The 12,500-nt window shown below is 47.2% G+C and overlaps 1 protein-coding gene across 1 annotated transcript in view; it reads left to right on the forward strand.

The window, feature by feature from the left end:
* The window catches only part of atp11b (ATPase phospholipid transporting 11B), a 52,369-nt gene extending 40,579 nt beyond the window's left edge, over nucleotides 1-11,790 (forward strand). Inside the window, exons 24-25 of the mRNA XM_083694764.1 lie at nucleotides 4,371-4,513; nucleotides 7,973-11,790. Of these exons, the coding sequence (XP_083550890.1) occupies nucleotides 4,371-4,513; nucleotides 7,973-8,051 (222 nt within the window). The 3' untranslated portion in view covers nucleotides 8,052-11,790. The remainder of the gene's footprint in view (nucleotides 1-4,370; nucleotides 4,514-7,972) is intronic.
* Nucleotides 11,791-12,500: the final 710 nt, after the last annotated feature.

Here is a 12,500-nt window from a genome sequence, read left to right on the forward strand (position 1 = left end):
TAAGTGGGAGATGGAGCGAATCGCTAAACAGGCCATGGCTGTTTGTCCAATTGGACGTCTCTGTGCCCAGGCTCTCAGAGGGAGATCTAGTTAATTGTTTTAGACGCTAATAGATGGGTGCTGCTTTGCGCCGCCTGCCCCGTCCGTCTCCTGGCCTGTTCGGTGGGGTTTTGTACACGGGGCTGCTGTGGTTTCTCTGCTCACTCATGGGGGTACAGTATGTTTCTGGGGACTGCGTTCAGGAGAGCGTTGCTCAGTGTTGTGTTTTAACTCGGAGCCAAATACAGAGTTGTCACTGTGTTTATGGTTCTGGTTTACCTTTTGTCTGTCCGTTCCGGGCTGGGAGACTGACTGGCTGGCTGGTTGACTGACTGACTGACTGGCTGACTGGCTGGCTGGCTGACTAGCAGCTTGTTGTGTGTTGCCTGTGCTGGGCAGAGCGACTGGCTGGCTGACTGGCTAATTGTCTGGCGGCATGTTGTGTGATGTCTGTTCTGTGCTGGGGAGAGTAACTGACTGACCGGCAGGTTGTCTGTGCCAGGCACAGCAACTGACCGGCGGTGTGTCTGTGCTGTCCTACCAGGTGGAAGAGGAAGAGGTTTCAGTCACCTCAGAATATGACTCTGCTTAAGCCAAGAGGAGCCGAGGGGAGGACCGTTGGCAACTGCTAGATGCTGCCCCCCCCCCCCAACCCCCCTCCCCCCCAGCAGCCCTAGGTACTAGCATTGCCATACTGCCATTTCCTGGCCCTGGCTTGTGTGTGCAAGCGTGTGTGCGTGCCCATGCCCATATAGCCCTTTCTCCTGACATGCTTCTGCCCTCTACCTCTGCAACATTGCACAGTGCCATCCTTTTCTGGATCAAGAGCCCACCCTCCTCTCTACCTTTCCCCTTCTCCTCCTCCCAGCTGGGACCAGGGCCCACCCCACCCCAGCCTCCTCCCTTCCCATCCCCCAGAAAGTAGCTAGGGGTTAACATCTCCACTCTTCCAATCCTTCAGACTCTACCTGGGACTATAGGGGTCCAGGGCTCACCTCTCTCCTAGTTGGGACTATAGGGGTCCAGGATTCAGCCCTCTCCTAGTGGGGACTATAGGGGTCCAGGGTTCAGCCCTCTCCTAGTGGGGACTATAGGGGTCCAGGATTCAGCCCTCTCCTAGTGGGGACTATAGGGGTCCAGGGTACACCCCTCTCCTAGTGGGGACTATAGGGGTCCAGGGTTTACCCCTCTCCTAGCGAGGACTTTTGGAGTCCAGGGTCCACCCCTCTCAGGGTTCACCCTGAGTCCTAGGAGAGGGGTGAAACCTGGACTCCTATAGTCCCCTCTCAGGGTTCACCCTGAGTCCTAGGAGAGGGGTGAAACCTGGACTCCTATAGTCCCCTCTCAGGGTTCACCCTGAGTCCTAGGAGAGGGGTGAACCCTGGACTCCTATAGTCCCCTCTCAGGGTTCACCCTGAGTCCTAGGAGAGGGGTGAAACCTGGACTCCTATAGTCCCCTCTCAGGGTTCACCCTGGCTGGTACAGATCCAGAATGCTGGCATGTTTGGTTCTGTGTCCTGTCCTCACTAAGTCGTCCTGTCATCCAGTCTGTACACAGCATGGTGCCTTGAACAGTCATGATTCTTCTCATTGTCCATCTGTATGTATGGGTAAGCAATATGTATGCATCAGTGGAGGTACAAATCGGAAGACAGGCTCATTGTAATGCATGGAACGGAATGAGGAATCGTACCAAACACGTGTTTGATACCATTCCTCATTCCGTTCCATGCATTACAATGAGCCCGTCCTCCGATTTCTACCTCCACCAGCCTCCCCTGGTATTCATGGCTTATTATGTCTTTAAACCAGCAAAAGACGTGAAATAATCCTTTAGGTGGACTCGATTATTTGTATTCTATTGGGAGATAATTTCAAGCAATATGAAACAATAGTATGCTGTGTTTTTCTACATGAATATCACATTATCATACCAGTATTTGTATCATTGATTGATATTTTAATTTATCTTGGATTTTTCTTCGGCTTGTTTATTTATTTATTTTAGATGAAATGCCTTTCTAAGTTTTTTTTTTCTTTTTTTTTTTTCTTCTCTTTTCGGTTCCTCATTATTTAACTTTTGCATATCATGCCTGACTTCGTAAAAAAACTAAAAGTCATCGAATCACATCAGTAGCAAGGTTACCGTGATAACTGTACTAGAGAGGAAACAATAAGATGATTTGTTGATAGTCCCAGATGTGCCTGTTTTTACCGAAGGCTACATGGGCTGCAAAGTCATATAGAAGATGATGATGATGATGACGATGATGTAATCATCTACTATAACTGTCGGTGAGACCTTGATCAACCTCGCTGGTTTTGATTGGACGGGGGTGGGGGAGGTGATTTCACTAGGTTAACTCACTGTTGTAGCAGCAGCAGGTGGCCAAATTCACTGTCCCAACATTAAACCATGGTGAGATGATTCCCTAGCCCTCAGGTCAAGGTAGAAACACTCAGTCTATGATATATATACGGTTCCTGTGAGATTGCCATGTTTAAAGTAAAAATAAATAAATATATCAATATGTCATAAGTCCCTAACCCTAACACCCATATTTTTTACCTATGGTAGCGTTTAAGGATTAATAATATAATAATAACATATGCCATTTAGCTGACGCTTTTATCCAGAGCGACTTACACTGCAGTGAGTGCATACATTTCAGTATATATGCTCCCAGCGGGAACCAAACCCACGACCTAAGCGTCGTTAGCGCCACGCTCTACCGACTGAGCCACAGAGGACCACGAGTGTCGGTGTAGGTGTGATTGGAGAGGATAGTGTGGAGTGTAGGTTGAATGTACAGGTGATGATCGTCTGTTATATCCACAACACAATGCTACCTCTGGGTGTAGCTCCTTAGTGTTGTTGGTGCCAACATGCAGTAGTTTCAGTTTGGTTGGGGGGAGGGGGGGGGGGGGTGATGTGGAGGAGAGAGAGGGGTGTGTGAACAGAGAGGTGTAACCCCAAACCGTACGCAGTCCCTGGGTGTGCCCTCTCGGGGCTGCTGGGGGGTGGCAGTGCACAACGCTGCTTACTCAGGAGAAACACGGCGCTGCCTCTTAAGAGACCGGAGCCTTCCGGGATCCAGCTATCGACTTCCCTTCACGCGGAGGCGCCGGGCGTTTTTATGTCCACTCAGTTCTCCAGCCTGGGGGGTTTGTTAGCGTTCCTTGATAGCGGGTGGATGGATGGAGGCTACGATGAGTTATGGTTATGAGAAACAGATGCTGAGGCTAAGTGGCTAATGTGAGGAGGGTTTTCAGCAGATGGGCAGACAGACAGACAGGCAGGCGGGCAGACAGACAGACAGACAGACAGACAGACAGGCAGGCAGACAGACAGGGAGGCAGACAGGCGGGCAGGCAGGCAGACAGACAGGCGGGCGGGCAGACAGACAGGGAAGCAGACAGACAGGGAAGCAGACAGACAGGGAGGCAGACAGACAGGGAGGCAGACAGGCGGGCAGGCAGACAGACAGGCAGGAAGACAGACAGGCAGGCAGGCAAACAGACAGACAGACGGGCAGGCAGGCAGACAGACAGGCAGACGGACAGGCAAGACAGACCAACCTCACTCTAACTCAGTGTGATGTGAATACATGACTCAGCCAGGGGAGAGAGGCCAAGAACAGGCAAGGTCAATCACTTTCATTTATTGATTTTTTATTTTTTATTTTTTATTTTTATTTATTTCCACCCCCCTGCTGTCAGTCTCTAGCATGACCATCTTGTACATGCGTGTGTGTATGACAGCTTGGCCATCTCGTACATGCGTGTGTATGACAGCTTGTACATCCGTCACCCTTCACCCCTCGCCGGTAAGAACAGCTCCTTGGGTATTGGCTTACAGGACAGCTACCATGTCCAGGTAAACCAATACAGAAGAGTTGTTCTAAACGGCTACCTTCACCCCCATCACTGTGTGGAGAGATCACAGTCCAACCCCACCTCCCTCCCTTACCCTAGACAGCCAGAGGCCTGTCTCTATGGGGGGGGGGCCGGTGGGTGTTCCATGTCTGCTGAATCTAATAGTTTGTCATTGTTCTTTCTCTCCCCCCCTCCCCCCAATCTATCTCTCTCTTTCCCTCATCCTCTCGATCCCTCTCCATCTCTGTCTCCTTCTCATCTCGCTCTCTACCTCTTTCTCTCTCTCTCTCTCTCTCTCCCTTTTTTCTTTCTCATCTCCCTACCTCTTTATCTCTCTCTCCCTCCTTTCTCTCTCTCTCCCTCCCTTTTCTCTTTCTCATCTCTCTACCTCTATATCTCCGTCCCTCTCTCCCTCCCCTTACCTCCCCCTCCATCCCTCCATCCCTCCTCTCTAGCTTATTGAGGCCTACCAGGGCATCGGCTGTGTGGACTCCATGTGCTGCTACTCGGAGGGCCAGAGCGGGTGTGCCCGGCTGGGCCGCCTGGTGGAGCGAGTGACAGGCCGCTGCGACCCGGCCCGACCCAACAGCATCACCAGGTGCGAGCGCAGCCTCTCTTCTCTCTGCTGCAGCTGCACCCGCAGCCGCAGCCGCAGCCTTACATCTTCTTCTCTCTGCTGCTGCAGCCTCCCGTGCTGCGGCCTCCCGTGTTGCGGCCTCCCGTGTTGCGGGCGTATCTCCTACAAACAGGAGCAGGACGAAACCACCGTCCTGGGGGAGTGAGGGTTTGCTGGAGGGGGAGGATGTGCACTTACCTGGGCCTGGTATAGAGGGGGTGGGTGGGGTGGGGGGTGGGGGGGGGGGGTGGTTGGCCAGGGTCTCCAGGGGGGGTCCCCTTGCCCCGCCTCGCTAGGAACCACTGGGGTAGACTCACCCTCGGGGTCTGACTGACAGAACCCCCCCCCCCCCCCCCCAGGCACAGCCAAAGGTTGGTAGGGACTAGGGAGGGAGTTAGGATCTTCTAATGGCCTTTCATGGACCCCCTCTGTTTATCGCGTACTCTGTGGTGAACGTCACAACTACCCCAGGGTCCGTGTGGCACATCTGTATTCTTCCCTATGTATTCAGCAAGGACATGCTCACGCATGTCAATATTAGTGATGTGTCTATCTATGTATCAGCTCTGTCTATATCTATGTTAGTCTACCTTCTTTTTCTTTCTTTTCAAGTCCTCTTCCACCACCCCCCCCCCCCCCCCGTCTACGTGGATCGATCGACTTTGTGTTCTGTTCTGAAGTTTTAAGTTCCTCTTCCAAAGCCTGCAGAGTCAGTGTTTCTGTGTTTCCCAGTATAGAGGTTCTCATCCAAGTATCTTATCGATCTATGATAATATATTCATGCTGAATGGTCTTTATTCTCGAGAATGCAACCTGGCTGTAGATTGATTAGACCGATCGTTTGGTTTGATCGTTGTTAAAGATGTAGTATTCTGGGTCTGCGGTTATTTTGTTACTCGGGACTTGACAACGTTCTTGTGTGTGTGTGTGTGTGTGTTTTCTGTGTGTGTGTGTGTGTGTGTGTGTGTGTGATTGTTGGTACGGAGGACGATAGCATGCTCAGTCGGTTGGATGCAGGGGAGGCTGGTGGAGGTAGAAATCGGAGGACAGGCTACCATTGATACCATTGATGATACCATTCCTTATTCCATGCATTACAATGAGCCCATCCTCCGATTTCTACCTCCACCAGCCTCAGCTGCTTCTCCCCCCCACCCCCCCTCTATTGCTTGGGGTCAGAGGTCAGATCAGCACTCGGAGAGATGAGAAGGCACAGACATAGACTGTTGCTGCTGCTCTACCCTTTTCCCTGAAGTGTGCACTACTAAGTGTGCACTCCTACCCACACCCCCCCTGCTTCTTGATCTTACATCTGGTCAAGCGTGGATCCATGTGGGAGAGTGAACAAGTGTGCACATTAGAGAGAAGGGTAGACGGTTGGAACGAAGCCCGAGACTAGTTCAGGCCTTAACGCTAGGATACTGCCACTCTGGGGAGGGGGAGGGGGACCCCACCCCAGCCCCCCGGCCATGCTCGGAATATATATCACATATATAATACATATATAGTACATATATAATACATATATAGGAGCCCTTACTAGCTCTGGATGCTTGTCTTGCCATTCTGCAGTGTAAACTCGCCACAGCTGAGACAAAGGGGACCATGGCCTGACCGGACAGAGAGACTCATGGGAACTGTAGTCTCAAAAGGGAAAGAGAGACACTGAGATCCATAACTGTAGTCTCAAAAGGCAGGGGGCGCGATTGGAGTCTTTTTGCAATTTTTTTCTACTGTGAAACCTGAAGCCTTATAGGTGCTTTGGAGAAGGCGGCCTGTCCGTCGGTTTCTCTTGTTGCATGGGGGCTGCCTTTGGTGTTTTGTATGCTGAGTTTAAGCAGGTGTTGTGTGTGTGTTTATGTCCCCCCCCTCCCCCCTCATCTTTTCTCCTCTCCTCCTCTTCCTGCTGCTCTGCTGCCTTCTCCCACCCTTTGTCACCTTTCCTCCACTCTGTCTAGAATCTGGAATAATCTTCAACTTTGCTCATGAGTTATTCATTCATAAGATGGTTGTTTCACTGTGCCAAGGCCACTGTTTAGGACAGTGTGCTCTGCTGCTTGCCTGCTTCTAGAATCTGTTCTAGAATAGAGCCATAGTTCTAGAATTTATGGCTATGTTCTGGAATGATAGCTGCCATAGTTCTAGAATCTAGACTATGTTCTGAATGAAAGCCATAGTTCTAGGATCGAGGCTGTGTTCTGAAAGACAGCCATAGTTCTAGAATCTAGGCTGTGTTCCGAATGACAGCCATAGTTAACTGACTGGCCTAGCTGGGTATCAAAAGGTTGTTCCACCAATCAACATTCACATATATATTTAAGAGAGAACTATTTTTCAATTCACACACTGCTCAATATGGACAGGTACAAGATCTTAAAACGGTTGTCTTTGTCTGAAAGGAAGCGCTTGACTTGAACTACATAGGAAGTATAAGATGTTATATTGTTGATGCATTTGATCCAAAGATGTTAGAATGTGGGTATGTTTCAAAGTATATTTATAATTATAGAAATGACCAAAAGTTTATTGATGAAGATGGTTGAGATGTTGCTGAGTCTCAACTATGCCTCCTGGTGGCGATGTTAGCTCACTGCAGCTACATTAGATATGGCCCTGTGCCTTTGCAGACTGTATACAAGCTCTGCTTTTCAAGGGCTTTCAGCTATAACATACATAGTATAGACTTTTGTACTATATGTAGATATACAAGTATATATATATTTAAGATGTTTTAGATATTATGAGACCTATTTTTGTATTTAGCAGGAAAGAAGAGATCTACGAGAGTTTAGATGTTGCCTTTATGTACTTTAAAGCCATAAACTGAGCTACATATTACTTAAAGAAAAAGTATAATATTTACTAATATTTAGGGGGGGGGGGTTGGGATGGGGATGTTGACTGACTGTTTTTTTCTGTTTCTGTTCAAATCATCCATGTTGTTTCATCCAATACTAACCATCATCACTCACTCACTGGTCCTTTCCGAATACTCAAATAGTGCATCCTTCCCTCCTCCCCTTCAATGAAGGAATCACTGGTCTGACACGACTGGATTGGTGAAAGCAATGCTGTGGGAAGCTTAGACCAATCAAATAACATCAGGTCAAATATTACACCTAGGAATGGAGGAAAGAAGAATTAATTGAGTACTTGAACAATGTTGTCACGACCGTTTCAATGTGTCGTTTGTGCTGCCCCCTGTAGGTGGAAGAAGAGTAGTGCAGCAGACAGGTCAGGTGATAGGTCAGGTGACAGGTCAGGGAGGCAGTAGAAGGTGAGCAGGAGGGTTAGTGGTGAGACAGAATCAAGAACCCCCCCCACACACACACACACACACGCACGCACGCGCACACACACGCACACACACGAGCACACACGCACACACACAAGCACACGCACACACAACCCTTCTCATTCCTGTCCTCTTGCCACTTCCAGATCATGGAGTGATGAGCCCTTCTACTCCAACGACCGGAGCATCCTGACACTCTCGCCCATGGAGGCCACTCACTGCTGAAGTAGCCGGGCCGCTAGCCCACGCTGCTAGCCCCAAATGCTAGCCTACGCTGCTAGCCCCAGATGCTAGCCTACAATGCTAGCCCCCCCCCATCCCCCCACTGCTCCACACAGAGACAGCTTACCTCACTTCACCTGACGCTCACCTGACGCTCACCTCACTCACCGAGGCCGCTACCTGCTGAGGTGCTCGAGAGCGGTGCTGTCCCTCTGCTAGCCCCCGGCTGCCTGTCCCTACTGCTCCACAGAGACAGAGACAGAGAGAGAGAGAGAGAGAGAGAGAGAGTGAGAGAGACTCTCCCCAGAAGAGGCAGAGAGCAGTCTCCCAAACCTCTAGCCCCTGGTTTAGCCTCCCACCACCACCAGCCCAGCCCAACCCAACCCAGGCCAGGCAAGGCCTCACTCTGACCTACCCCTCACTTGACTGTGCACCCGCACCCGCACCCCAGGCCCAAGCAGAGCCCGGTAGACAGTCGAGTTGTCTCTACAGAAGAATGTGAAGCGGGGGGGGGGGGCGGGAGGCCCTGTATTCTCAGTCTCCGTCTTCGTCTTCTGCTTCCACAAGCAAAGGGAATATACTGAACCATTGTACCAAAGACTTAAAGGATGTATCTATACAAAGACCCTGAGTGGGGAGGAAACAGAAACGTTAGTTTATTTTTGCCGCCTGTAGGACTCTAGTGCTGCTTCACCACGTGACTGTTATGGAGGTTCCACCATCTTTCCTGAGGAAAAAAACCAAAATGGGCCTTTAATGAATCAAGCCATATCCCTCTTGTTATGCTGTACCTGATTTTACAAGGTATGAAAAAACGTGAAAAAGCTGTTTTTGTCGCTTTTGTTTGGAGAACTGGCCCAGAGATGCCTTTTAACATGCGTGCATGAACATAAGCTGAGTATTTGAGGTACGACAGGTACATGACAGGTACATGACAGGAGAATGTCAGAGAATGTCCCTTTAAGTAGCTCGCAGTGACATCAATCAATCAATTAATCAATCAATCAATCAATCAATCAGTTAATCATGTACTGTGGCTTGGGAAAGTATTCAGACCCCTTCACTTTTCCCACATTTTGTTGTGTTATCGACTCAGTTTGAAAGGGATTTAATGTATTTTTCCCCATCAATCTACACACAATACCCCATGATCACAAAGTGAAAACACATTTTTAGAAATGTTTGCACGTTTATTAAAATTGAAATACAGAAATACCTCATGCACATAAGTGTTCAGACCCTTTGCTATGACACTCTTAAAATTAGCTCAAATGCAAAAATGTCTTCAACAAGTCACTCAACAAGTTGAATTGAGTCCATCTGAGTGCAAGGATAATAGTTAATGTGATTTTGGAATTAATATGTTTTGTTTTTATAGTCTCTGGTTTGCATGTGCAGGATTTGCACCAAAGTTAATGCTTTGTAGCACTTTCTTTGCTGTATCACTTGAATTAATTGTTTCAAACACAATTATGGATGTGAGAGAGATTATTTTCCATTAAGGGATTATTTTTGGCTACTTGGTTATAGACTAATTTTGTAGAGTGATTGAGATGGTGTTGTCCCATCGACTGTGCCTTTTCCTCTCCACCATTCAACTTTGTAGATTTTTTGTAAGTCTCCTCAGGCCTCAGGGTCGCATTCCTGAGCAGTTTTGTTCCTCTCCATTTGCTCAGTTTGTAATGACAACCTGATCCACACAGTGTGTAATTGTTTTTATAGGGGCTCTGATTTGCATAGGAATCAAAGATATTAATTCCAAATCACACTAACTATTATCCTTGCATTAAGAACACATTTTAGGAGCAAAAGGTCTGAATTCTTATGTAAATTAGGTATTTCTGTGTTTACATTTTAATACATTTGACAAAAATATCCCAAAAACGTGTTTTCGCTTTGTCATCATGGGGTATTGTGTGTGGATTGATGGCAATTTAATCAATTTTAAATTGAGTCTATAACACAACAAAATGTGGAAAAAGTGAAGGGAGTCTGAATACTTTCCGAAGCTGCTGTAGATCAGCTGACACCCGGATCATGACATCACACATGGCCTGCTTGCACGTTCTTTCTTGTTTCAAATGTCACATTGTTTTGTTCTCCATGTTCCTCCCATCATCGCCTCGTCACTATTGGAATCATTTGAACCGTGTTGCTGTGGGTCGTTATTTTTTGTTGTTGCCTTGTGTGTCTTTGTTCTGTTACTAACCACTTTGTGTGTGTGTGTGTGTGTGTGTGTGTGTGTGTGTGTGTGTGTGTGTGTGTGTGTGTGTGTGTGTGTGTGTGTGTGTGTGTGTGTGTGTGTGTGTGTGTGTGTGTGTGTGTGTGTGTATATATATATATTTATTAATTACTATATTGTGCTGGTTGAGGGCAGGGAGGAGAGAGAAACTCAATGACTGACAGTTGTATAAACTATCTCTCTTTCCTCAGTGGCTTTGAGCCCTCTGCCCATATGCGTGGACCCTGTCCAGAAACCACCACTACCCCCTTCTCCCTAAACACTGCATTTGAGCATTGATTACTTTTTCTTATGATGACTGATGGATAGATGATTCACTTACTTAAACAAATGTATTTGTTGTAAGTCGCTTTGGATAAAGGCGTCTGCTAAATGCCATAAATGTAAATGTGGATCTGAAAGGATTGGACAGGTCTAAGCAAGATGGCGGGCGCTCCACCATGCCCTCTGAAGGACTAGATCGGGATTTCCGCCATCTTGCCTCGACCTATCCAATCCTGTCAGATCTAGACTAGTGTCTTAAGAGGCAAGGGACTAGGGGTTGTTTGTGGACAGGTTCATTATGTAAACACCTCGGAAGTCTAGTCTAGAGGGTCGTTGAGAGACAACCGTTTTAAAACTTGCTATCGCGATGTCTGCCTGTCAGCACTCACCGATGGAGCACACGTGGGCAACGTTCCAGAATGTTTGGGGGTTTCTATAGCGATGGTTACGATGCTTAAGTTGTTACAGTACCTCACAGCAACTTAGGTCACATGGGAGACACTTTAGGTCACACGGGAGACGCATATTCATCAAGAAATCGTTGGGAGCTTGATAACGTTATTCTGCATGATACCGACAGTTTGACACATCTCCATCTGGCACTACTATCGATTATGGTCACTGCAGGGGAGGCTGGTGGAGGTAGAAATCGGAGGACGGACTCATTGTAATATATGGAACCGAATGAGGGACGGTGTGTTTGATACCATTCCTCATGCCGTTCCATGCATTACAATGAGCCCTTCCTCCGATTTCTACCTCCACCAGCCTCCCCTGGGTCATTGGTATGTTGTGACGACAAAGGTGGTGTATATTTATTATTGCAGTACTTATTTTTCTCCCTTTCTATCTTCTACAGATCTAGTTTATTATTATTAATATTATATTATCTGATGTCTTGTGTCTGTTTCATATGATGTCAGTCAATAAGTCGAGGAGAACGGGCGATACATGGTACTATACAAAAGACAGTCTTGGGAAATGTTTGAATGTATACAGATCTCTGAAGTGATTTCATTGGCAATAAAAGTCCCCCCCCCCCCCCCTCCCTCTGATGATGTCATAATGTCCCCCCTCCCTCCCTCCCTTATCGTGTCACTTCTGTGTCTTCCTGCTCTCTTTTCTTATGCTCATTATTGAAAGAAGTTATGTTACTGTTACTGTACTCTCCTGTCAGTCAAACTGTTTCATTAAATGCTGATGTTTATCAAGACAATTCTATTTACGGAATAAATACGTTTCTAAAAAACTTTTGTGTGTGTGAGAGATTGTGACTGTTCTTTTTTCTAGAAGTCTCTTCAACATTCATTCATGTGTTTAATAGTACAGTACCTGGGGCCAGTTGCTTAAATAGGCTTTATAGACCTAGACTTTGACTTAAATCAGACTTAGGAGAGACATCTAATTTCAGGTGGTAGGCAGTCTAACTTTTAGGGCTTTAAGTAGGTCAGTCTTAATGTTTATGCAACTGGCTTACTAAAATTAGACTAGTTTTACAGCTAAAATAAGACCGGTCTTAACTAAGTTTATGCAACTGGCCCGTTCTATCACTGTGTGTAGTCTGACGATGACACACACACACACCTCCAGCCTAAATGCTCTTTTCACCTAACGCCATACAACTCAAGAAAGACAAAGACACTTAGAGAAAAAGGTTTATTACAGCATCTGACCTATCACTGATTTCCTTTTAGAAAAAGTCATTTTGACAAATCTCTGCATAAATCAGAAGGAAACACACGACTATTAAACATTATGGGTGTTCTACGGTATGAGTGACATCATCGAAACACAGGTTAGTACACAGTCATAACCACTACACACGTCAGGAGAAGTGTGTGTGTGTTTTACACAAGTCAGATGTACACACACACACACCTATACGCATCAGAGGTGTGCACCGCCCTTAACTCAAACAAGGTAATCTGATGGTTGATCTGTGTTGA

This window comes from Argentina silus (assembly GCF_951799395.1).
Source record: "Argentina silus genome assembly, chromosome: X".
NCBI classification, from domain to species: Eukaryota; Metazoa; Chordata; class Actinopteri; order Argentiniformes; family Argentinidae; genus Argentina; species Argentina silus.